The sequence below is a fragment of the Daldinia loculata genome (genome assembly GCF_022478755.1).
Source record: "Daldinia loculata strain CBS 113971 unplaced genomic scaffold F4817scaffold_19, whole genome shotgun sequence".
Classification (NCBI taxonomy): domain Eukaryota; kingdom Fungi; phylum Ascomycota; class Sordariomycetes; order Xylariales; family Hypoxylaceae; genus Daldinia; species Daldinia loculata.
Window position 1 is genome coordinate 171,039 of NW_026054873.1, and position 24,367 is coordinate 195,405.

A 24,367-nucleotide genomic window follows, 5' to 3' on the forward strand; every position below is an offset into this window, starting at 1 on the left:
AGGCGAACTAGGAGTGAACCAAAGTGACCCTTGTGACGATGTGATCAGTGTTGATTAGCGTATAAAAATAGGTAAGTGAGTGATGAATGGCCGAGAATAGGTGTTGTCTATGACTTGACTGTATATTGAATTATGCGTAGAAGAGGAAGGTGATAGTAGGTAGGTACGGCTACCAAGAATAGAGAAGTTGAATTGGCCCGCTTATATGAATGAAGAGACTGATTACCTGAAATACTGAAGCGATGTAGTTGGACCGAAGTATAGATAGGTGTGGACTGAAAATGAGGCTCATAGATTTGATATTTTATCCCGCGTAATTACTAGACATACTACTCTGAAATGTAAATACCGCAAGATAAATATTACCATCACCACATGAACTAGTCACTAATTTACACGAACGCTTCAGAATGTACGTTATATTTAACTATACGCAAGGCCTAGTCTCGTCTCACAAGAACTAGCCCGGTCCAGAAGAGCTCATATACTGTACTATACTGTAAGTATGACAATTGACAACGATAGCAAACGAGTCTATTTCGTTCGTTCTACATCATCGTCGTCTATCATTCATGAGCGGTCGTGATCATTAGATATTACCTAAAAACCCAATGGGCGCGGGGGCCTTCTATTCCTTACCCTTTAACTCGGAGCGCCGCTAGAACTTGATAATATCGTGGCCAAAAAATCGATGCATCCATCCGTAATCCCAAAATCTTAATCCAACAACGGCCGAACTCGATCGACAAATAATCTCGCGTTTGAGAGCCCCGGTCTTCACAACGCTCTGAACGAAATGGTAGGTATCTATAAGAATGTAAAGCGGCGTCGAAGTTTCCGTCGGGGATATCTCGTTTATCCTAAACCGTAGGCAAGCCTCCGAAATCCGCGTGTTCGTGCGTCTACGCAATGCTTCTTCCGCGCATATATCAAGAATTGAAATTGGTGTGTTCGTAACTCGGGTTCCGCCGTGGTCTCGGGGGTTTAACTCAGAAAGAAGTAGATTCCGCAGGCGGGGACAAGCTCTTCTCCCATTCCTTGATGAAGTTCGACGTCGTGTTCTTAATGTTACTGGGAGTCAGTCGGTTGAGGATGGCCTGTGGTAATTCTTCTAGCCTACTTGGAGTCTCTGGGGATGGCGATCGTAACTCGCTACGGGATTGCTTGCATCTCCTGTTGCTGCGGTTAGATACGCTTTGCATTCCGGGTGTTGGGTGGGCTGAAATGGGTCAATGGTGTGCCTTGCACAGTGTGTTGGTTGTCTTATTAATGATTGTCTTACAGTGTCCCCTCATTTTCGCCAATTTTCTCAGGAATCGCGGTGATATCCCCATTTACAGTGCTACCGCTCCAGCGGGCTGTCTTGACGTTTGGCGTATCCCAGTTCGACCAATCCTCGTCATCAAAGCTATCAAATGAGAGTGGTGTCCAGGAGTAATGCTTTCGCGCTTTAGGTTCTACCTTCGATATCGTACGTCTGTGCTGTAAACGGTCGCTGAAACTACTGGTGGATTGTCTGCTTGGTGTCTCCGATGCCGAATCAGACTCGTCTTGGAATGGCATCTTGCCACGGCTCGATGTAGACGCCCGAATAGTATCTTGCTCGCTCTCTGTTCTACCTAGCCTTGAAACCATATCACTTGTCCTATTTGTTGTCCCGGAAATCGCTTCATCCCCCACAGTTGCTTGCCTTAAGTCCTCAACAAATGTCCAGAGGCCTTGCTTAAAATCGTTTGCGATTTGCTTCATACCATTGGTCGGTTGACTTTGACGGGGAGCCCAAGTTGCGCGCTTGTTAATAAGAGGAGTAGAGACAGGCGACATTCTCGAGTATAGATCAGCTGATCGCGGTACGTCATCTCCGCTTGGAGACATCGTAGGTGAAAGTAAGGATAAAGTACGAGTATGTCCGCCACGGATAATTGTCCTCTTGGTGTCTCGAGGTGCCGCCTTGCTCTGCGCAAGAAGGATAGCTTTCCTACGCTCCAGTTCACTGGTGTATCTAACAGTTGTTGGATCATCGTGACTCCATTGCCCATCTATTAGAGATGCGGTTCGAAGAGGTTCAATATTTCTAGCAGATGCACGCTTCTTATAACCATCTGACGCTGTCCAGTGCTTCTTCAGTCTTCTGAGGTCGTGCTCTGCTCGCCCTAGCTCTTCGCGAAGTTCTAGCACGCGACGCTCCTGAGCGGCGATAGCGATAATGAAATCATTAGCGTCGGTAGGCTGGTTTGATGCCGACGTCTGGATTGGAGTTGGCGGCACGGAGGAGGTGGGTGTGGGCCTCGAGGGGATACTATCAGGCGGCGCGATCGGCAAAGTTAATGATAATCGATTTGAATTTCGTGATGTTGTCGAGGTAGAACGAGTGGACCTCGTCCGAGATGTCTCACTTAGATATGGTGGAGAAGGCATCGAACTCGAGTATGTGTCCCCGTCCGCCGCTCCGCTTTCTCCAGTACTCTCTGGATAGCCATCTGCAGCACGTGGCGATGTTGGAGCCGGGCCACTAGTAGAGTTTACACTGGTAGCCATATTAGGGGTTGAGGTTAGAACCGCGTCTAGCGAAAGAGCGGAATCCTGTAGACCGCGAGTCATGTTTGACCCGGTAAAAGGTTTGATAACTTTGTGCGATGAACGAGAGTATGAAAGTTGTGCGATGAAGTTTTCCGTTGACCGCCGGTTTAGTAAAGGAGTGGCTGGGGACGAGATGGCACGACGATGCCTAGTCCTCCCGATAAAAGAGCGTCTAGAATATAAAGCAGAAACTATATTGTTAAGCCTCTTGTCATTGAAGAGAGGGTTGGAACGAGTAGTTATTAAGCAAATTTGTAGAAGTTGAGCGGGTTTCATAGACATAAGAATACATAATCCACCCAGAGGCAGATGGGGATCAAAATTCAGGGCGGAAGACTGGAGCTCGTTTGAGAAGCTGGGAAATTGGGGGGTACGCAGCACCACACGGACTTTGCTGTAATAGGAGAGTCAATGGAAGTAACCTGTATGCGTCGTCCGGGGGGGTTGTAGCTGGACCTTGTTAGGCGGCGAATGATAAGTGAATGTACTGGGGTTGACCAGGGCCAAGGGAGCCCATATCTTCCAAAAGAGGGATAGGATTAGAAGTTTATGGAATAGGGTTGGAATATGATTATACACTAGTTATGCTGTAAAAGAATGTTGCAGTTTGAAGGATTGAAAGTTCGAAGGATCGAACAGTTAAAAAAGCAGGTCAGTTGGTCAAAAGATAGAAAAACGAGATATGTTTTTATTATTAGGTAAGTAGGAAGATGAGAAGGATAGCAGCAGGGAATTTGATGGCAAACGGAATCGGGTCTGAGGTTTGCTTTAATTTCATTTCATTGCCTTTATTTTGGGCTGGTTGTTTCTCTTAATCCCCGGTCAACAAGACGGAGAGACCCCACAATACCAATCGTCCGCTCATCTCACGGCTGCATGGGCTGTTTTGTGCATTCAGGGGCAAGACGTGGGTAACCGTTGACGAGGGCTTGGATTGCCAGTCAACTGCGGAAAATTGCAAGAGTTTTGATTGGGACGATGTTTTTGGCCCGCAAGTCCCGATCCTGCATAGACTAGGTAAATAAATGACGTCCCTTAGCGAGTGGAGATTTCAGTGCTGCTATGCTTCAAGTACCGTAACACGCACACGGACATACACGTGTAACATCAAATGGCCAGTTTCATTTAGAGGTGCTCAGGTATATACCTAGGTACATTATGTAAGTACCTACATGTAATCTTCTAACACAACCTAAAATGTCTCACGTGAACACCCGTGGGCCATGTCGCGTCGCACACACACGTATCCTTCATTCCGAATAAAGCGCGATAAGGTTTGTGCTTGTAAGTACCTAGGTGTCTGCACAATTCAATATTGGTCTTTGTGACACTTTAAACAATCTACAATCGAGAAAACTAAGGACGTCAGGCATCACAAGGCTGTTCCTTCTTACATGTCAGAAACAATGCACTCTCTACTGCCTATGAATATGAGCATATAATCAAGAGCATATGATTATGAAGGTTGATTATTTCTTTCCGTAGTTATATTTTTATTGCGCGAGGAGCCGTATTCTTTTTTGCATATTTGCACTTCGTCTCTTTATATACAAATTACCGCGGTTGCGATGCCCTTTCCATACAAATATATATGCGATCTACTCCAACAACTTGACATTGAGTCTCGCAAAGATGAGCATAAACAGACTCCTGCAAGGAGCATAATCGAAACGTGGTTTCGTGAGCATCGTTCGAGTCTTGATGCATCCGAGAATGATCCAAGCGCCATATTATCCACTTTACTACCAGAAAGAAGGACAGACAGAGTCTACCTTATCCAAGCTGCAAGACTTGAAAGTATATTTGGTAAAGCCTTGCTTCTAGGAGCCTCACGATTGCAAGAACTCCGAAGATACAGGACTCCTGGTCTAGGCGTAGACCTTGCCGACTGTGTTGAAGGTATCTTAAAACGTACGGTAGGTACCCTTCCCAGTTAATGATAGCAAGCCAAACCACTATTCAAGTCGCTAACACCCCCGGAGCCTAATGATACACAAGATTGCAATAGACTCACAGTAGAGGAGATTGATGACACTCTAAACCGTATTGCAGCGGCCTGTCGATTCAGTTCGCCTTCGGTTAGAGCTTCGCGTAGCACTCAAGACTCTAGAGAACAGGATCGATCTCTGGTCACCATTTACAGGAAACTCAGTCCGCGCGATGCAAAATGGTTTACAAGGCTAGTATTAAAGAACTACCAGCCGGTGGTCATAGATGAACGTCTCATATTCCGTTGCTATAATGATCTCCTACCTCAGCTGATGAAGGTAAGGGACGATTTTACCACAGCCACTACCTTCCTACGGCAGGTCAGCCAGCCGTCCCGCGACCAAGCCGTCATTGCCAGTATGCTGAAACCAGTTATCGGGACGAAAGTTGGTCGGCAAACATGGCTCAAAGGGAGAAGTATCAAGCATTGTCTAGATATGGGTAAATCCCGGGATATGAGTTGCGAGCAGAAGATTGATGGCGAGTACTGCCAAATACACATTGATCTCCGCAAACGTTCCCCTATCCAGATATTTTCCAAGAGTGGGAAAGATAGCACCCAGGATCGAATTGGCCTTCATCAGTAAGCCATTGTCCAACCCCCTTTCTTGCCGCTCTATTAACTAAGCACAGGACCATACGAGATTCGTTGAAACTAGGAACACTAGACTGCCCCTTTAAAACTGGCTGCATTCTCGAGGGGGAAATGGTGGTATACAGTACTCAAGTATTATTAAGATGTCATTTGGCTTTAAGAAGTGGACGCTGACCGGAACTTCAGGACAATAAGATATTGCCATTTCATAAAATTCGCAAGCACGTTTCACGCTCTGGTTCTTTTATAGGGACTAGCTATGATTCTCAGTATGGCATGGCGCTTCAATAGTTCGATACACTTAGCTAAATTTGAAATAGGCCTCACGATTACGAGCATTTAATGATAGTATATTTCGACGTACTGCTTATCGACGATGAATCGTTACTAGGAGTCCGACAGTTCGAGCGCTTCAGGCGCTTGAGTGATCTCGTTACTTGTCGGAAGGGTTGTGCTGAGCTAGTACCCCGTGAGACGATATCTTTTGGTCGGCCATCTGCTGCGTTGAGGTTACGTGAAGCTTTTGCGAAATGTATCGTCGCTCGAGGTGAAGGCCTTGTCCTGAAGCCCGATGAACCATACTTCAACTTTAGCACGGCGCAAAAGTCATTCAGCTGCTGCAATATTAAATTGAAGAAGGAATACGTCCAAGGTTGGGGAGACGTCGGGGACTTTTCTGTAATTGGTGCCTCTTACGACGCAGCAAAAGCAAGAGAGTATAAGAAGCCCAATATTAAATGGACTCATTTCTTCATTGGGTGTCTAGACAACAAGGAAAAAGCACGAGCAGGAACTGAAAAGCCTCGATTTATAGTTACTAATGTCATCGAGCTTTCTGAGGCCCTTCTATGGACGGTTATGACTCAATGTTTTCCATCCCCGGTCCCGTTCGATTCAAATGAGTCTATAATTCTGGACTTCAAGCTAGGGAAGGTAGACAAGCGACCAGACGATATATTCTTAGAACCGTTAGTGTTCGACATGCGTTGTTTCTCCTTCGACAAATCACCAAACACGACTTTCTGGAGCATGAGGTTCCCATCGGTCTCAAAGATTCACCACGATAGATCATACTTGGATACTATCAGTTTTACGGAACTCCAAGAGTTGGCCTCAAATGCAACAGAAATACCAGAGCTCGAAGATAGCCAGGAGATGCGCAAGTGGATATCAGCGTTAGAAAAGGCAGACCCAGGAGGAATCGCTGTGGACGTTATCAGCCAACAAAGCAATGGAACTGAACCAAGAACACCTCCAAGGCCATCTTCCGGTGAGACCAGTCACGAAAAGGAGCCCCGAAGCACATCGATGCCGGAATCTTGTAAACGAGTACACTCCCGTGAACAACCCCTGTTGTCTTGTTGCGATACAGTAGAGGCAAGCAGGCACCTAATAGCCCCTTCAAAGCCACCAGCTACTGAAGGTGAAGAGCATTGTACCACTACTGATGTTTCTCCGAAATCTCCAATGCATGCAGGGCGTAAAAGGAGACCTACTTCAGATGCAGTGATGACTCCAAAAAGACCACGTCTATCTCCCAATGAATCTTCTCGGCAGTTACACTCAATAGATAGTCCCAGTGAACTACAACCAAATACTCCAAGGAACAGGCAACCACTTAGCCAGATCGATACCAACCCATCTTTCGGAAATCGCAGGACAAGTTCCCAAACTGAAGCATTAGAAGGATATCTATCTAACTCCCCAGCAGCTCAGCTAGCCGCGTCATCGACTAATAATAAAAGTTCAGCTGTATGTTCTCCTGATGGGCCACCCACCATCTCTACCTTTAAAGTAACTTCTAGCCCTACACAGGACAAACATCTGTCAGGGAAGCGCTTGGCACATAGACATTGCTCCCTCGTCGAGGAGAAATGTGTACTTGCCAACCGCTCTATTCTACTATCGCCGTGTATCGCTCAGTATGCATGGGTCACCGATAACCTATTACGGGACCATGGAGTGGATACCTTCCTAACGGATCCCAAGATGTGGTCCCAGGAACCTACGCCCAGCTTTGCATATAAATGGGATGCCTCGCTAGGGAAGACAAGAAAGTCCCGAGTTCGCAAAATCTGTCTGGTCGAATCAAGACGGGTCGATGCCACATCATCCTTTGTTAAAACCATAGGAGAAGCTGGCTTGAAGAAAAAGAACGGAGAACGCGAGTGGGTGGGCGTTTATGACTGGCGGATACTAGAGGATATCTCGGGTTTAGAGTCTGGGACGACCAAACTAGAAGGGATAGATCTGTGGAGGAAACACTACGTGGCGATTGCATAGGGCGATAGAACTGGTATTATAGGTGCATTGCATTGTGAAGGCGTTTTATCATAGAGCTACGCGTTGCACTTTAGTTACTAAGTATTACACTGGAAAGGAGCACTGCGTTTAGGGGAGCATTGCCTGGGTCCTATGAGATGTGGAATGAAATATCCGGAATAGACGTCTTCTCAAGTTCTTAGAAGGCTTGATCTATGTAGTATCGAAGCAATACCAAATCCAATTTCTAAATCTCTGTTATGTCAACTAAACAGACACGGGAGCTTTATTCGTCTAAATCTGATTTGTTAACATTCTTAAACATTCAAAATGTGAAGTATTTAGAAATGCCAAAGTTTTTAATATGGCATTTACTGCGGCATATATTTGTATTGAATCAGCACTTAAGGGGGGTAGAGTTATATTATCATTATAGGACGCGATACATTCTTAGAATATATCGCTTTCTAGCTTTCTATAGTAGTCTAAATAGCAGGCTCGCGGAAAGAAAGCTCTCCGTACAACTCTAGAATAACTCGTATCAAAATCCGGATTGGCCGGACATGCCCCCATCTAGATCTTTCCAATCAAGAGGTTCTTAATCGTTTCCCGGCCGGTAATGACTACGGTGCGGTACAGAGTCGGTATGTCCAGGGTACTAAACACACCGTCGGCGAAGCCGAAGAACAGCATGGGCGGAATCCAACCACGGGCGTACTCGAGCGCGAAGCAGCTCTCGGGCATCTTGTATTGCTTGACGTCGCCGCGGTGCATGTGGTGCACGCTGCCAGCTGGGTAGACTTCGCGCTCGAACTTGCCGGGTACGAATGCCCACTGCTCGCCCGTTAGGATGTGGAAGTAGTCGTCCGCCGTGTGTCGTCCCGAGTGGCCCTCCGTGCCGGCCGCGGTGCCAAAGATAATTAGGTACTCGGTGATGCCTGAGGAGACGAATTAATATTAAGAGGCTAATGGCTGAAGAGCGACGAGAACTAGAAACTAATGGTTGGAAAATTACTTACTAGAGTGGATAAGGTACATAGCACCCATGGCACCGCCAGCATTGTTAAACATCCATTCCTCGGTGACGTTCCACTTAGGGTTGACGTGCTCCGGGTGGTTCTGGTATAGCTCGGTGACGATATAGTCTACGATCTTGGCGGTGTCGTTGCCATGAGCCTGGATGCCGCGCGAGGCTACGTCTTGCAGCTCGTCTAGGTTGAAGATGTAGAAGTTCTCGAGGTTGCGTTCGAGGAGGTAGACAATCGGGGTGAATATGCCGACTAACACACCGATAATAGTGAGCAGCCTGGCGAAACCGCCAGGAGTTGAGGTATTGGGCGCCATTGCTATGCAATTTAAGAACGGGAAGACACCGAGAACGACAAACAAATAGAAAACAAAACAAAACAACAGCACGCTGACTTTTTAATATAAAGACAGACGTCAAGCTCCTACGACTTAAAACTCGGAAATTTAACGAAGCTAAAAAAATTAAAATGTAATTTATACCTAATAAACATTTTTGTCAGGTTAGGTACCTACGTACTTGTTAAAATAGGGGTCTAAGCTCAGCTCAAAGGTGGGTCCCGGTAAACCAGACTGCCGGATCGCACCATCTCAGGAACACAGCGGTGCGTAGTACCCGGCATCGTATTCGTACTTTTTTATCTCTTATCTAAAGTTTTATCGGCTCACAAGTGCATCTCGGAGCAGATCCAGTCCGTCTGCAACCCGCTTACATCGCCAATCAATCACACCGACGACATTTCTTAACCCGCGCTCCAATTCGAATTTCCGATCCAATAAATATTTTTCCCACTGCTGGCTGTGCCGCGAAAGATGACGCAGGCGGTTGCGGTTGCGGTTCCCGGGCAGCTTCTCGGCCCTGCGGATAAGTACTCCGCGGGCGCCGGGACGCATATCCACGAGGCGAACTTGTACTCGTCGCTGCTTGGCACGGTTGCGGTTGCGCAGCCTGAGAAGGTGCCTGGGCCTGCGAAGAGATTGACGAGGATCGCGGCGTTGGCGGCGGGCAATACCGGCAGTAACAATAACAGCGGCAGCAGCAGCAGCAGCAATACCCTACCCACGATCTCAGTCTCGCGCTCAGGTGTCTCGGAGAAGCGCGAGGTCCTACCCGAAGTCGGTAACGTGGTACTATGCCGCGTAACGCGCATCACGCCGAAGCACGCATCGGTTGCGATCCTCGTCGTCGGCGACACGGTACTCGAGGCCGAGTGGCAGGGCTTGGTCCGAGTGCAGGATGTCCGAGCCACGGAGAAGGACAGAGTCAAGATATACGAAAGCTTCCGGCCGGGTGATATTGTGAGGGCGCAAGTGGTAAGTACATACACACATTTGCATATTTGTCAACAGGCTCTTAGATGAAGAGGATTCATGTCGGCTAATACGTTATGGCAAATACTAGATTTCACTCGGCGACCAGGCTAATTATTACCTCTCGACCGCAAGCAACGAACTCGGTGTCATCATGGCTACGAGCGAAGCTGGAAACCCGATGTTTCCTGTCAGTTGGAAGGAGTATAAAGACCCGGAGACTGGCCTTAGTGAGCCCCGGAAGGTCGCAAAGCCGTTTTGAGCTTCGTGACTACCTTTATTACGGTCCCGAGGTTTAGAACGACCTTATATCACCGGGCACTTCGAGCTGGCTTATGACCCAGAAACTATCGAAATGTCCCTTATGGATTTCCCCCCCAATTCAAATTTCAAACTGGCGTACTCGGATTGTTTCAATCGGCGTTTAAAAGTTACAATCCGCGGCTAGAAGATATCGCCGTGGCGACGCTCTAATGGATACCTATATAGAGGATTATAAGATGGTCTGTCTCTAGTTCTTCGGCTCAAGAGGGATTTGACATCTGTTCGAGCGTATTGGGCTGGACCGGGTATGGATGTTGGTATTATGGCCTATTCCTAAGCTAGGTATATATATGCAGTAGCATGCCGTCTTAATGGTCTATCGTGAGTATTACCCTAGCACTAATTGCAGAACGCACCGGCACTAGCCACGATATAAGCAGCATGAATACACACAAGTACCTTCTGATAGGTTATAAGATAAAAATCCAGAGACTTGGAAATAGGAGACAATCATATGAAACTCGATTGTTTGTGTCGACTAAAGATGTTTCGTCCTTACTAAATATTGCAACGCTCAACGGACGTGCGTATGAACCCTTACTTTGAATCTGAACGATGGGTTGCCGTTTGAAGATGTTTCATAGGGCTTGTTGATCCTCCACAACGTCACGGCCCAATGCGCCTTTGCATAATCGGCTGCGCCACTAGGGCGCAGTATAAATGCCATTGAGTTTTTACGACTTCATTAACGGAATGAAAATATTAAAATTAAGTCGAGGAAATATTATAAAAAATCATTCAGAAAATGTAAAGTAATTAAAGAGGATTCAAGACAATTTACGCGTATAAAGTACCCACTTACCAAAAATACACGCGTAGGTACTTCGTACGTGCAAGACGAATATAGCGAGGCGCAGCATTGCTACTGCAGGGTCCGGTCGTATGTATGTACAAACCCGGTCCCACTACCACAAATAACTTGTCGTCTTATAGGTTAGGTTTAGGTTGTTACCAGCCCAGTCTCGTTCCTGCCCGCAGTATTCCGTATCTCGCATACTTGATCTTGTATCTTGTTGACTACGACCCGACGACGAGGGCAATTGCACGTAAACATTTAATGAAAATCACCTAACCTACCTCTAGGAAAAAGGGCGCCGAGAAATCCAACCGCACCATCAATTGAATATCGACCTCAATCTAAGCCGTTTCATTCATTACCTACCTAACCTAATAACTCACACCTTTTACCCCTCGTACAACATCGATATCTATATCACTAGACTTCAAACCCGAGCAAACGCACTTCGCTATATCTGCCGCACTTCGGAGCAAACACCACCAGCGACATCTCCAGCGAAGCGAGCCTTTTTACCAGACTAAATCCCACATAAACCGCCGGCCGACATGGCCACAATGACAGTGACATTCCCACCGATACCCATATCCAACACCATGACAGCCACCAGCACCAGCACCAGCACCACAACAACGTCCTGCTGCCCGAACTGCGGGCTTTCCCTCCCCCCCGCCTCCGAAGCGCAAATAGCCCTACTTCAAGCGCAAAAACAGATCGAAGACCTAGAGGCCCAGGTGCGCCTGCTCAACCAGAAAGCCACCGCCGCAGTGGACCGATGGGCCGACTACGAAGACGAGCTATCGCGCCTGCGCGCCGCGTCCACGACGTCCGTCGCAACGACCACCACCACCACCAGCAACAGCCCGCGCTCGTCGTTCCTGCCGACGGCAGCATCCGGGGCCGCGGCGCGGATAAGCCAGCTTCTTGCGCCGCGCAAGTCGGTGCCGAACCTAGCGGCGCACGGGGCGGCGCGGGGGTCGATATCGGCGCAGACGTCGGCGCCGGCGATGCCCAACGGGGACGATCTGCTCGAGGCGCTGTCCCGGGAGCGGGATCTGCGGGCTAAGGCGGAAGGGAGGTTGCGGGATACTAGTAGGGAGGTGGAGGAGCTGAGCGCGACGCTGTTCGAGCAGGCGAATGAGATGGTGGCGAGCGAACGGAGGGCGCGGGCGAAGCTGGAGGAGCGGGTGTCGGTGCTGGAGCGTAGGGATGTGGAGAAGAGGGATCGGTTGGATAGGTTGGAGGGTGCGATGGGGAGGTTGGAGAGGGTGAGGGCGTTGTTGGAGGAGCGGTAGGGGGGAGCTGGTTGGTCTGCTGCCTAGGTGTGGGAGAACTATCTACATAGTAGGACGTAGTTTTAGGACGGACATAAGAGAGAAGGTCCCCAGAGTGGATAAGAGTGGATCGGACCGGCCGAGGTACCCGCATTCGTCCGGTGCACTCGTCGAGTCATGTCATGGTCTGCTGGCGGGAGGGATATGGTAATCGGTCACAGGTCACGGGGGTACGAATTTCCTAGTCACACGAGGGTACAGCTAGGCGTACGGATAGGGATACGAATAGGTAATCACGGTTCGTCTCCTAGGTCCATCGTGCCAAGGGAGTTCTGGTAGCCTCGTCATCGTTTGATTTGTATCTGGGTGGTGGTTTTATTCTGTGCCGTTGTTCAGGGGCTCGCGAGGGAATCATAGGATGTACAACAACAAAAGGATTGGTCTATTGCATTTTGCATCTAGGACTTCGGGAGGTAAAAAAGGAAAAGGCATGGTTTGAAACCACTAGATATCTAGTTTGTATAGTTTTTAGTAATGAGGCGGGTGTATACCTGAGGCCCTTACTTCGTTTAGGATCGCCTGTTCCTCGCTTGGTGTAGGGACGCAGTTATCATGATAAATAGGAAGGAGAGTCTGCTCCAATAAGAGGTATGATTGCAATCTCTATCCCACTCTATGTCAATGAACCCTTTTTAAAAGTAGTAAATTAATGATAATGACTTACTATCTAATATATGTACCTACCTAATGTTTCTCCTAACTAAGGGGAGCTTATACTACCTTAGGAGATAGCTTCTCTTACGTATGACCCCAGAATATGACAATATCTTTGTTATATCAATGCTACCAGAGTGACATAGATTGCATGTAAATTGAAGAGATATTAATTATAAGTGTCATGTGTCTAGAATAAGCGGAATGATGGCGTAGTCACTTGCTCTTCCTCCTAGTGCGAGTATAAGCCATGACGATAGTATGCATCCCACTTTCTAAACTTCACCTGTTACTTGAATTTAGTCTTCTTTCTTTCCTTCGGTATTTTTAATACATCTAACACACATATATCCATCTATTTCCTTTAATACTACATGTAACTACATCTTCTTAAAGCCACCAGCTATGAAATATGAAACTCACCTGATCGTTAAAAACCCCTCTACCTATCTAACCTAAACTAAATGACTGCAATTTTCGATCATACACTCTTTCATATAAAATTACACGACACTAATATGAATCACTATTTTTCTTATTTAATTAAATGGCTTAAATCCTGCACGGGCAATTGCGGATTCAAGTAATAGCTTGGGCCGCTCATGCAGTGGCTTTATGCCGTGGGGTTGAATAGGGAAGAGCAGACACGGCTCGCCGTATCTTCTATTCGTTACCTACGACGCCGTATGGGAGAATTCCTGTGCGTTTGCAGTTTTATTATCCAATCCTAATCTACTTGTATGTCTTGGTCGCGTAAGTATATGCCTACTCTTCGATGATTTAATAAAGTATTAAAAGATGGTCAGTATACGGTAAATCCTTGTAGAGTTTTCTATCTTTCTCTCATCACTTCTGTCTTAGAGTTTTCTCTTATGTATATGATCTAACCATGACCCTAGAAGAAATATCAAATATCCTAGCGATAATTGTACCGGTGCTTCTTGCCGCTATCTTTACCTATATATGGGATATTTGGGTCATCACGACTTCCTGACCTTCCTATCGTTGGTGCGAAACCCGGTGAATGGTTCCCGCTCACGAGGGCCAAGTGGCGGAACCTGAAGGACACGAAGACGGCTGTTGAGTTTGCGTACATACGATGCGCGAGGAACACAAAACCTGTATACTGCCTGTCGCCGGCGTTCATGACCGTAAGTTGAATCAAGAAAACTCCCTTTCCCATTTCGCCTTGTAGCTAGCCCGCCTCGAAAACTAGAGCTTTCTAGTTGAGCTAAATAGGGGCTATTCCTTTTAAGACGAAGAAGTCAGCACTAATTGCCACCCCTATAGATGTCCTTTTGCCTGCTAGCGAGTTCAAATGGCTTGTCAGCCAGCCTGAATCTGATGTCGACTACCGCGTGGAAGACGAAGACCAAGTATAAACACTTTGTATATGATCGTAGTTAAAACGCACCAGCACTAAGTATATATCCAGTTTGAACATATTTTGTTTCTAAATCAGCGCCTCCTCCGTACCATCCTTCGTAACCGGCTCATTTCTACGGTCCTAACTAGGGAAACTTACAACACAGTCCCAGCTCTGCTTGACGAGATACGGTTCACTGTGGATAGCCTCTTTGGAACAGACACTGAGAACTTCCATGAGATTTGCATGCGCAGCATGGTACAAAATGTCTCATGCCAGGTAATGAATCGTGTCTTCGTTGGCCAATCCATAAGCCGCAGTGCCAAGTTAAGCAACGCAGCTATTGCGTACATGACAAATATACCGACGGTCTCGAGAACAATACGCTTCATATGGAGGCCGCTCCAGCCACTTGCCGCCTTGTTCCTCACCTTACCGGCCCGCATCCGTACCTGGAGGATCTATGATATTCTAGGCCCAGAAATAGAACGGCGGTTAGCGGCAGCCGAAGCAAACAGCGTCGACCCTGAGCTCGAGGCTACAGAGAACGATTTCTTGCGGTGGATCATCGATGATATGAAGCTGTCTAGTGACCCGCACTGCTTTAAATTCGAATATGCTGTTCGGTTATATTTTGGCCTTCAATCTCGTCGCGATGAGTACGATATCAGGCTCTATGACGCATGCGATCATGGACCTGGCGTGTTCCAAGTACGAGTACATTGATGAGCTACGCGTCGAGATTGCATCCGTAATAGCCAAAAATAGCGGCAAATTCGATAAGCGGGCGCTGGCATCTATGGTGAAGCTTGATAGCTTGATGCGCGAGTCGCAGCGCATCAACACGCTTACGACATTTTCTGCTCCCCGCTTTGTGATCAAGAAAGGGGGCATCGAGACGCCGTCAGGCATTCACGTTCCACAAGGCGCAGTCCTGGTCGTCCCGACGTACTCGATTATGCATGATGCCGCCATATATCCGGATCCCTATACCTTCAAGCCGTTCCGGTTCGCAGGGGAACCCACTGCGCCTGATTGGGAAGGCGGCAATAGCAATACTCAAGGATCGCCGCCGCCGACGACTCCCCGGCAGATGCCGCAAGCTTGGGTTAAGGTAGCCCCCGAATATGCGTCATTCGGGTACGGGCCCCACGCATGCCCAGGACGTCATATCGCGGCCGTCGGGGTGAAGCTGATGATGGCGTATATCATTGCTCATTACGACTTCGAGATGCAAGGCAAACGACCGAAGAACATCTGGTCCGGGTCTGTCCTATTGGGGCCGCAAAGGACGACGGTCCGGATTAGGAGGAGGAAGGAGAAGGATATTGTTTTTGCTTGATAATAAGGCATAAATAAACCTTAGTATTATCGGCAGTGTATGGATGGATATATCAGCCGTGGGTGACTATAGCCTGGAAAGTTGACTATTGAGCTCTTCTCTTTCCTTATTGCTTTATTTTCGGGTTTTGCTATAGTGGACTGATGATGAATATTTGAAGTGATGGTACATACGAATCATACGTAGGTAGGTGGAAGATAAAGGGATGGTGGGATAGGCAAGGCGGGCTTATAAGAGCATCTCTACTAACGATCGTTATTATACTGAACATGTTGAGGGTAATTACTGAGGTTATTGACCAGCTCTGCAAGGTTGATAAATGAACTGTAATATTTGGTACTCCTTTAGATTGCTTGTATGTAGCCTTACCTTTTAGCTGACAATCATTACAGTCTTACCCAATGCTATTAATGTCGAATTTAGCTTCTCGTGAGCTATGGAGTGTCTGTTTATGCCGTATAATAACGAGCTCCGGTGTGTCTGCTTACAGGCTTTGCAATACATACTTTGAAATCCGTAGTAGAGTATAAAGATCGGTACTAACGACTCCCTACCTACGTCCACCGGTCACTAGATACCAAGAGAAAATAGACCCATACCTGCAAAGGCTTACCTTATCCTAAACTGTCTGGTTGATAGTTGCCAGATAACACCAATACTCCAGGTAGCGACTTAAATATGCCACTAACAAGACATTCTTCTATCCACGGTCAGTACTTCGATTCCAAAATGACTATTGGTCTAGGTCTACCTAGTAGTTGCTGAGAGGATGGGCTAGAGATAATTCTTCGGGGAGGGTTTCGTAGAACTTGCGCTTTGAACATGGCAGGGCGACAAGAAGGCCAACTTGTTAATATGTTATGAATGCGGCAGAACGTTGGTAGATCTGGCTTCTTTGACATTCTTTTCTTCTTTTGGGTGGTTGGGTGGTTGGGTGGTTGTAATTTGTTTCCCTTTATCGTTCCTTCTTCTCTCTCCTTTTTTTCTTCTTTTTCTTTTTTCTTTTCCTTCTCTTTCCCCCCTGGGTTATTTTTACCTTCGTTGCGATCTTAGGATTTGAAGCTTTCTCGCACTTGGAGTCGTTATACTACTGCTTATTAGCTTCGCGGCTAAATGTCTCGAATAATTCTTCGTAGGTAATTGAGGCGTAATGAGGCTATCGATATGTGGTTTCTATAGACATGTTGGGATCGTGGCCGTATACGTTCTCGGGGTGGGTATTCTCGGGCTACTCATATGAGTAGGTAGATAGGAGAAGCTTTAGTGGCGAATATTTAATGCATAATAGGCGAGAGATGGACTCCGCGGTCGTCCTCCGTGTCGATTATCATCCGGCTTCTATTGACATAAATTCATCTATAGGTAGGACAAACATGCTGAATAATTAATCAGGTAGGAGCATAATCAGGGACGTTCTTCCAGGTGTGTAATAGTAGCATATCAGGCACCCTGTGTCGCACGTGTGTTAGCAGAAAGCAACGTTGTGATGTAAATTTCGGTATTTGCTCTCGACTCACAAAGTGCTACCTACCTACATACGGATCTCCGTTCTTCTGGTAGACCTATGCACCACATCCATCATGTCTACGTCAGATATTTGTTTGCTTCCGAACGTAGTGTAACGATACACGGCAGAAAGCAGCCGAGTATAGCAGGAAATGTTGGGGCGAAGGCTGAACGGGGGGGACTGTTTGTCTGTCGGCCAAGGCTCGGTCGAGCAACTCCGCAGCTTGGTATAGATGGTGGGAGGATAATGCTACGCCGCTATGCATGTGTGTTCTTAGAATCGTTCCATGGTTTCTCTCGAAGCAGACTGTTAGCAGACTGTTAGGTTAGGCGTGTACATGAGACGATGATAGGGATACTTCGAGGTGTTAGTAGACGAAGGGGATCTGTTCGGCCTAGCTAAGTCTACATTCGCTAGTGTAGCTGCATTGTTACAGAGCTGGATTGTCCTAACGCAGGAACTATTGCCGCTTCTAGAAAACAACCTGTTACGGCAGGGAGCGACAGGCATCGAGGATGGGGGAGTCGATTTTTCGATACCCTTGACGCAGCAAAACAGTGCTGTAACCACGTAGTCCTAGGCAAGTGCTTCAAATCCTTTAAAGAACAAGGGGAAAGAAGAAGATTCGTCGATAAATTCTGGAGAGACACGTTTTAGATTCCCCAGCGTACCATTGTTTGGTTAGAGCGTATCACTGATCTCTCCCCGACCCTGGGGGGATGAAGTACGGTACCAAAAGCGGATAATACTCGATGACTTCAGAGCCAGCCAAGACCCCCCAAACCATGATCTTTTATCTTGGGCATTAAGAATTTAGGGAAACAAACCAACTGAGACCGTTCCCAGGGTTTTAGTAAGATCAACAACGATTCGTCCCATCCCCATCCCCATCCCCATCCGCCCTGCCAGCCGCAACCCCCCAAAGGTCCCAGCTTATACTCTCTTTCTACCGGTGGCTGCAGTGCTATGTAACAAGAACGGGCTATTTCCCTACCAATCGATGCATATATTCTCCATTAGGGTTTAGGGGGGCCCTCGGAGCGGAGCCTGCCTGCTTGGATTGACAGGGGCTGTTGGCGTGATGGGGCTAGCGAATACGAGATTCTGGTCACCACCAAAGATCGTCGGAGGCTGGGGGTTGGACGAGCAGGTAACAAGCGTCAAAATAGGTCTGTAGCACGGGAAACTATAATATTCATCTGCTGTGTAAAAAAAAGTCGGCGAAATAGGAAATTCTTTGATTAAATTGAGTATAATGTTGACAGGTATGGAATGTGTTTCTCGCCCCCCTATTTTGACTCAGTATTTGACTTAGTACTTACTGGGTCCGCCGACAACAAGCCGGTAGATTTTATACGACGCAGTAGAAGCTGTCTAGCTTGTCCACATATGCATTGCCTATCTGCAGGTGAGGTGCGGCATCACATTGGCAGTGTCCTTATGGTGACAAGGATGGATCATGCAGTTTGTACATATTTGATAGCTTGTACCTACCGTCAACCAGAGCGAACGGTACTTGGCCCATTATTCATCAGCCATGGGGAGTTGTTACAACTAGTTGATCCATCGAGACAACTACTGCTTCCTACTAGCCGTCGTTAGCTCCTCGTGCCATATTCTTCCGGTATCTTGCGAAGACGGCCGTATCTATCCCTATATGGTAGGTATCAACTCGAGTGGACGTGGTAGAGAAGCTATACAACTCTAGGCTTGAAGGTGGGCTATGTAAATAGGCTATGTAAAAGCTTTAGTTTCGGAGGTCGAAGTCGATCTGACCTGTCTTAAAGGGGGAGGAGAGAAATGCGGGTGTTGATAGCATCATATATCGACCCCTGAGCAAACATGGGTTCACTTCAGTTAGGAGACAGAGGACATCTTGGGCGCTAATCATCGTGCCATAGCGGCCTCTAGATCGTCATGATCAGGTTGACGTGAGAGGCGCGCGTAGATATGTGATCGCAGAAACACTACTGCACGGACGGATTATTGTAGCCATTCCAAGGCCTAGCAAGGGACGCCATGGATGGTGATTGTTCACAGTGTCTAAAACAGAGCCTATGTCGTCTTGTAAATCGGGCATTTGTATAGCGTTCTAGAGCCGTATACTCAACTGGTTCGGATGAAAAGTGCCGCAGGACTGAGCTGTGCAGCAATAGTCCTAGCAGGTACGCGCTCGATTTTTTGGGTGGGTTGATCCCACGCCTCCCCTATTCCCCTACCTAAGTATTAGCGAGCCCGATAAGCGAGAACATACTTCCTGAATGAGGCATTAGCCGTCGCCCAATTGGAATCTTGCCTCAAGTTCAATGTAAGGGCACATAGTCCATCTAGGTCCTGTAGATTGCTTTAAGGTCTGGAACTATGTATCTGCGTAAGGCCTATACATCTCTCACAGTGTCTATAGATATAGTCTCGTTCTTATTCCCATTTCTGCTGCTTTAAGGAGTGAAGATGCCAGCAGCGGGCTTGCTTCGACGACTAAGAGAAACCTGCTCGTGCCGAGGATATTATCGGCACAAAGGGATATCGTAGCACGGTTATACCCGACGAGGCGTTTCCGCCACGGTAATGAGTCGTGGGCGGCTCCGAAAGTCCAGACGCCGAAACGGCGGTATCTTAGAAGAACCTGGGCCCTTTCCGCCGTTCTCTAAACTTCTGCCACCTCACGACCACGGCGAAACACATGATATCACAAGCTCGTGGCCTTCCGACAACGTCGGGGATCTAGAACGCAATCCATGTGACATAATAAGCCACTTCCCACAGAATAGCATCCGATAATTGCTACAGTATTGCGCGCTTGACTAGCGGCGTGGCGATTTGTGGCAAGTCGTTCGAGTGTAACGTCTCATAGGGCTGCATAACCCCTCCTCTTATACCTTAGGTAGGTAATGATCTAATGATGCTTTGTTGATGCTGTGACATAATGGGACGACAACTCACCTAGGTAACATGAATGGGATGGCGTTCTGAGCTAAGCTGAAATGCGCCTCCTTTCTGATCAGCGGTAATGCGAAAATAATAAAAGGTAATCTAAGAATAGATAGCCTCGTAGCAAAACCTCGTATAACGCGGCTGACCCCTGGCCATCGCGTCTAATTGGTCGCTTAGCTTAGGATAGCTTTCTTATATTATGACCATCTGATAATACCGGTGTCAAGCCTAATTAGGGTCCGGCCGCTTAGTCTTGCTCAGCCTCCTAAACCCGGTTGAAATAATGCTATTGATGCTTGTGAGTAGTAGAAATCTAGAATGAAGAGTAGTGTAAGACATACCATGGCGTGTGACTTGCAATACTTGACCACCCTGGCGCGTTCGGGTCGACTTGTAGGATGTCCGGGCCGCTCAAGGGTAAGAAGAGTACCTGACCTAAGCAAAACCCCCAAGACTGACCGTCTGAGACATGACGCGGCTCGTCCCGGCTCCAATGACGAGGTGGCATTTCTAGGGTTAGACCTGAATGATAAGCGAGTTTAGGGGACTGGGTTAAGGCCGGGGATATTTCGCGACTGACATAGAATTTACTCGGATCGTTTCCGAGTACGCGATACGTAGAGAGGTACATACTAGGTTCACTACCTAATGTTAGGTACTCCTTACCGATTTATAGCGAAGCCACCATAAACACCAATTGATAGGTAAAAACTATAGTCCAAAAATATGAATAGGCAAAAACGATATTTGGTATTAGAAGCACCGCGTTTCCTTGTATTACAATTAATATTAGTTATCCGCGAGTGAGCGAAACTACGCTGCCATCTGCGAGCACCCAAGTCAGACCAGACGGTCGGCTTGTTGCTGCGAGTATTAACCCTCATGCCTTCCAAGCCATGGAGCAACAAGCGATAACTATATGCTCCTGTATCGAACCTTTAGTTCGTACGCCTCCTCCAATACCGAATTCGCTTCGGTATCAATCCAATTAGAATAACGCCATTAACTCCAAATATTCCTTTTTCGCAACAGCTCCATGGCCTCTGTTGCTACTATGCCGCTCTTGGATCTTCAGCATCCACTCCTAAACCCCACCGTGATCTTCTCTATTCCAATAAAAAAAACATATCCAAGAAAAAAAAAATCAAAAACAAGCAATTAACGCCGTCCCAATGCATATGACAGACCGCCCGTGAGGTCGTCAGATTTTTGTGCCCGGATGAAGAGTTGTAAACAGTCGCTATGCAATTTGGTCGAGGGTAATGTGCGGGGGTATCCTATTGGTTTAAAAACAATGCATTTCCAAAGGGAGCGGCTGAGATTCTATTTCAGTTATATAGAAATCGTCGTGAGTCGTAAGGAATGTAAATGGTCGGTCTATATAATGCGGTATCTTGCGAAAGGAGTGTCTATTTTGGGTATCTTCGATGGTATCATAAGGAGTGTCGTAAGCTTGTTCATTATGCAATATGTATTATGCGTTTCGTGTAACATAAGGATCGTGGGTATCATTGTGTCGATGTAGACATGTATGTGTATATCTTTGAATCCAGTCAAAGGAGTGTGGTGTACAATTGCGTCTGTGGTAAAGTCGGAAAAAATGTATTAAAAATTTGGGTCGGGAGGAATCGGGCTTCGGGTGGTGTGGACAGTAGTCGTCGAGATGGTTTCTGTCACTCCTCGTGTTCTCTTTTGAATGGTACCGGGGCTGACGATACCGAGGAATTTTGCCGATGATGGTGATGCTGGAACATTTGAGGCGTCATGAAGCTGGGTGACGGCGCCGATAGAGAAAGAGGAGTAGTCGATTCCATGGAAGCTCCGTGCCACTGGTCGGGTTTGAGAAATGGTGAAGGTGCATAGTCCTGCTGCTGCATTGGAACCTCAAACGGGAGGTAGTGTGAAGACGAAGATGCTAGATGCTGCGTATTGGTGTTCCTGAGCGGTATGGTCAATCATTTTTATCCTCTTCCACGTCAAAACGGAGAGCCAATGTGGGACTTCAGAGCTTAGATCCACACGGTCTGGATTGGAGAGACGAACCCGACACCAAAGTTGCTGGGCCCTACAGAGCCAAGAGGCGGATAGGCCGTCATCCCAGAATCCCATGAGCCAAATTCATCGTGGTCGCTATATGCAACGGAACCCTCTCCGAATGTTGAAGACACCGGGCTGTAGCCTCCGTATGAGGGCGACGGAATATTGAGGTACTGCTGGCTCGGAAACGGCGAGGAAATGACCAAAGGACTAACTGCGTTGCCAGACTCCTGCTCGGGACCCATCACGGAAAGATCCTCAGTACTCCAGCTGAACGCCGGATTGTCCCCGTAAGGCAGATACGAGGCTGTAGAAGGGGGAGTACCTTGCATGACGTCCTCGCTCATGTAGAAGTTGGGCGGGTCGAATTGCGGGAATGACGGCGTACGAACCGGTTGGACCCAACCCATGCGAGACCGGAATTCGTTAACTGTATCAATGGGGAATTCCATGAGCGTAAGCGGTGTCTGCGAGTCTCCATCGAGGCTTCCAGAAACGTTGATCGAGAGCAGTCGTCGGGCAATTTCCTCTACTGGTCCGATGGCGAGACTACCGAAGTATGCGGCGCCAATCTCGGGGAAGAGGCGTTCCATCATGATCGCAGCAGTGTAGTAGTGCGCAACAACGACCAAGGCACTCGGAGACGTGCCGTTTTGCTTGAAGCACATCACAGGAAGCCAGAAGAGCCAGGTGCGGAGAGGCCGGAGTCGATCAAACTGATCCTCAATCGACTGAATCGGACTGACTTTGCGAGCACCCTTAAGGAAGCATACCAGCTGGGTCGCCAGTTGAGGGTCCTCCTTGTTTTGCTTCAGGTGAGCTTCAACCTTGGTGATCTGGTTAATGGTGCGCTGGAACGCATCAAGATCCTCCTTCCGCGGCTGATGAGGCTTGTGATCCGGAGTCGGGGACGGGGGCGCAGTAGGGAACGTGCTGCTTTCAGCAATGAACTCTCCAAATTGGGACTCGTGCTTCCAGGGTTCCATAGCATCGATGACCTTTAAATCCTACTGTTAGTACAACAAATGTATTTCAGGTGACAGACTTGTACTTACGGACGAGGTCCCTTGCATCAATTGGGTCCAGCTTCGCCTATTATTTCTCCGGGTTAGCCTTTGCTTCTCGGATACATGCATTTTATTGCCTACCAATCTGTCGCCTGCCACGAGAGCACGAGCGAGGCAGCTAGAACGGCGTCTGAGTTTTCACGTGAGAACGATCCAATGGCTTCCTGTAATCCCTTGAAGGCAACACCGCGATGCTCGTAACCCATGCTGCCCACATGTGGACAGTTTGTCAAGAAAGCGATGTGCTCGGCCGAAAAGGCGAGTAGAGCATGCATAACGTAGCTATGGGTAGCACCGATTTTAATGATTCTAGACGCCACGAGTCAGCGCGGTCACTTTTCAAATTAAGGAGAAAAGACATACGTAGGAATCTGACGGGTCCAAAGGGTAAACCCGTTAGCATCCATGGCACTCATCTCATTGCAGATGGCAGCGACGTGGAAAATCAGCCTAAGATCTTCAACAGAATAGTACTGAGGTGCCGGTGCTGGGTAGATATTAAGGCTCGGGAACGGGAAAATTCCAGTTCGCTGCCACTGCTCGACGGCGGCCTCAATCTCAGGGGTCCACATCAGATCGGGCTTGTCGGGAGTTGCCGCCCTTTCATCAGGAACAGGCACATCGTTGTACGGGCATCGGACCTTGTGCTTGGTACAGTTACGGCTACTCAGGGGTCAGCAAGCTGCATGCGTCTCTAGAAGGATTATACGGACCATTGGGGAAAGTTCTCATCACATCGGATATGCCGACGTTTGCTACAAATTAATTAGTTCCCGACTAATAAGACCGCCATAAGTCAAACAAAGCATACCAATTATCGCAGCCCTTGCGCGACTTAGTGTGACTAGAATACAGCAATCAGTACACCGAGCATTAAAAAGTTCAGTTTGCTCAGGGGAACAAACCTGCGTCGCGGAGGACCACCACCTGGGCCAGCCATTGTAAAAGCTGTATTAGAATAATTAAGTAAAACGAAAGAACTAAGACACAATATTAGTACCGGCACCGAGGCATCCGTGTCCGGACAGGCGGCTCCGAAGGGCGTAATTCGAGCCGGCCAGGAGAATAAGAACGTACGTGAATTAGGGCACAAAATATCTTCGTGCCGGAAGCGAGTGAATAGGGTTCGGATTGGCGTTAATCAACTAGACCTGGGCGATAGATCGGAGGTAGATGTATATATATATGCCTCCTCTTAGACGTTCTTGATTAAGTCGAGAGTAACAGTTACGCCTATATCACG

General features: G+C 47.6%; 7 protein-coding genes across 7 annotated transcripts; 4 read left to right on the plus strand and 3 right to left on the minus strand.

Moving 5' to 3' along the window:
• Positions 1 to 404: 404 nt before the first annotated feature.
• On the minus strand, positions 405 to 3,585 carry F4817DRAFT_334966 (uncharacterized protein). The gene is made up of 2 exons (XM_049302976.1): positions 1,283 to 3,585; positions 405 to 1,173 (listed from the first exon to the last, which is right to left on the minus strand). The coding sequence occupies exons 1-2, from the start codon at positions 2,860 to 2,862 to the stop codon at positions 990 to 992; spliced, it is 1,764 nt and encodes a 587-aa protein (XP_049159869.1). The 5' UTR covers positions 2,863 to 3,585; the 3' UTR covers positions 405 to 989.
• A 563-nt stretch (positions 3,586 to 4,148) lies between these two features.
• F4817DRAFT_358193 (uncharacterized protein) lies at positions 4,149 to 7,447 on the plus strand (the record flags this gene model as incomplete). Its single annotated transcript, XM_049305996.1, has 5 exons — positions 4,149 to 4,496; positions 4,563 to 5,152; positions 5,203 to 5,296; positions 5,351 to 5,433; positions 5,485 to 7,447. 5 exons carry the CDS (start codon positions 4,149 to 4,151, stop codon positions 7,445 to 7,447), a joined length of 3,078 nt encoding a protein of 1,025 aa, XP_049159870.1.
• A 383-nt stretch (positions 7,448 to 7,830) lies between these two features.
• Positions 7,831 to 9,057, minus strand: F4817DRAFT_334970 (ERG2 and sigma1 receptor-like protein). Its single transcript, XM_049302977.1, has 2 exons — positions 8,446 to 9,057; positions 7,831 to 8,364 (listed from the first exon to the last, which is right to left on the minus strand). Exons 1-2 carry the CDS (start codon positions 8,768 to 8,770, stop codon positions 8,000 to 8,002), a joined length of 690 nt encoding a protein of 229 aa, XP_049159871.1. The 5' UTR covers positions 8,771 to 9,057; the 3' UTR covers positions 7,831 to 7,999.
• On the plus strand, positions 9,025 to 10,247 carry F4817DRAFT_73926 (uncharacterized protein). Its single transcript, XM_049307848.1, has 2 exons — positions 9,025 to 9,766; positions 9,855 to 10,247. The coding sequence occupies exons 1-2, from the start codon at positions 9,266 to 9,268 to the stop codon at positions 10,023 to 10,025; spliced, it is 672 nt and encodes a 223-aa protein (XP_049159872.1). The 5' UTR covers positions 9,025 to 9,265; the 3' UTR covers positions 10,026 to 10,247.
• An 818-nt stretch (positions 10,248 to 11,065) lies between these two features.
• Positions 11,066 to 12,858, plus strand: F4817DRAFT_334973 (uncharacterized protein). The gene has a single exon (XM_049302978.1). It carries the CDS (start codon positions 11,432 to 11,434, stop codon positions 12,176 to 12,178), a length of 747 nt encoding a protein of 248 aa, XP_049159873.1. The 5' UTR covers positions 11,066 to 11,431; the 3' UTR covers positions 12,179 to 12,858.
• Positions 12,859 to 13,970: 1,112 nt separating this feature from the next.
• F4817DRAFT_315077 (cytochrome P450) lies at positions 13,971 to 15,579 on the plus strand (the record flags this gene model as incomplete). Its single annotated transcript, XM_049300485.1, has 4 exons — positions 13,971 to 14,022; positions 14,162 to 14,247; positions 14,307 to 14,826; positions 14,909 to 15,579. 4 exons carry the CDS (start codon positions 13,971 to 13,973, stop codon positions 15,577 to 15,579), a joined length of 1,329 nt encoding a protein of 442 aa, XP_049159874.1.
• A 6,450-nt stretch (positions 15,580 to 22,029) lies between these two features.
• On the minus strand, positions 22,030 to 24,064 carry F4817DRAFT_358195 (uncharacterized protein; the record flags this gene model as incomplete). The annotated part of the gene is made up of 7 exons (XM_049305997.1): positions 22,030 to 23,055; positions 23,113 to 23,149; positions 23,206 to 23,433; positions 23,488 to 23,787; positions 23,838 to 23,879; positions 23,936 to 23,968; positions 24,030 to 24,064. 7 exons carry the CDS (start codon positions 24,062 to 24,064, stop codon positions 22,030 to 22,032), a joined length of 1,701 nt encoding a protein of 566 aa, XP_049159875.1.
• Positions 24,065 to 24,367: the final 303 nt, after the last annotated feature.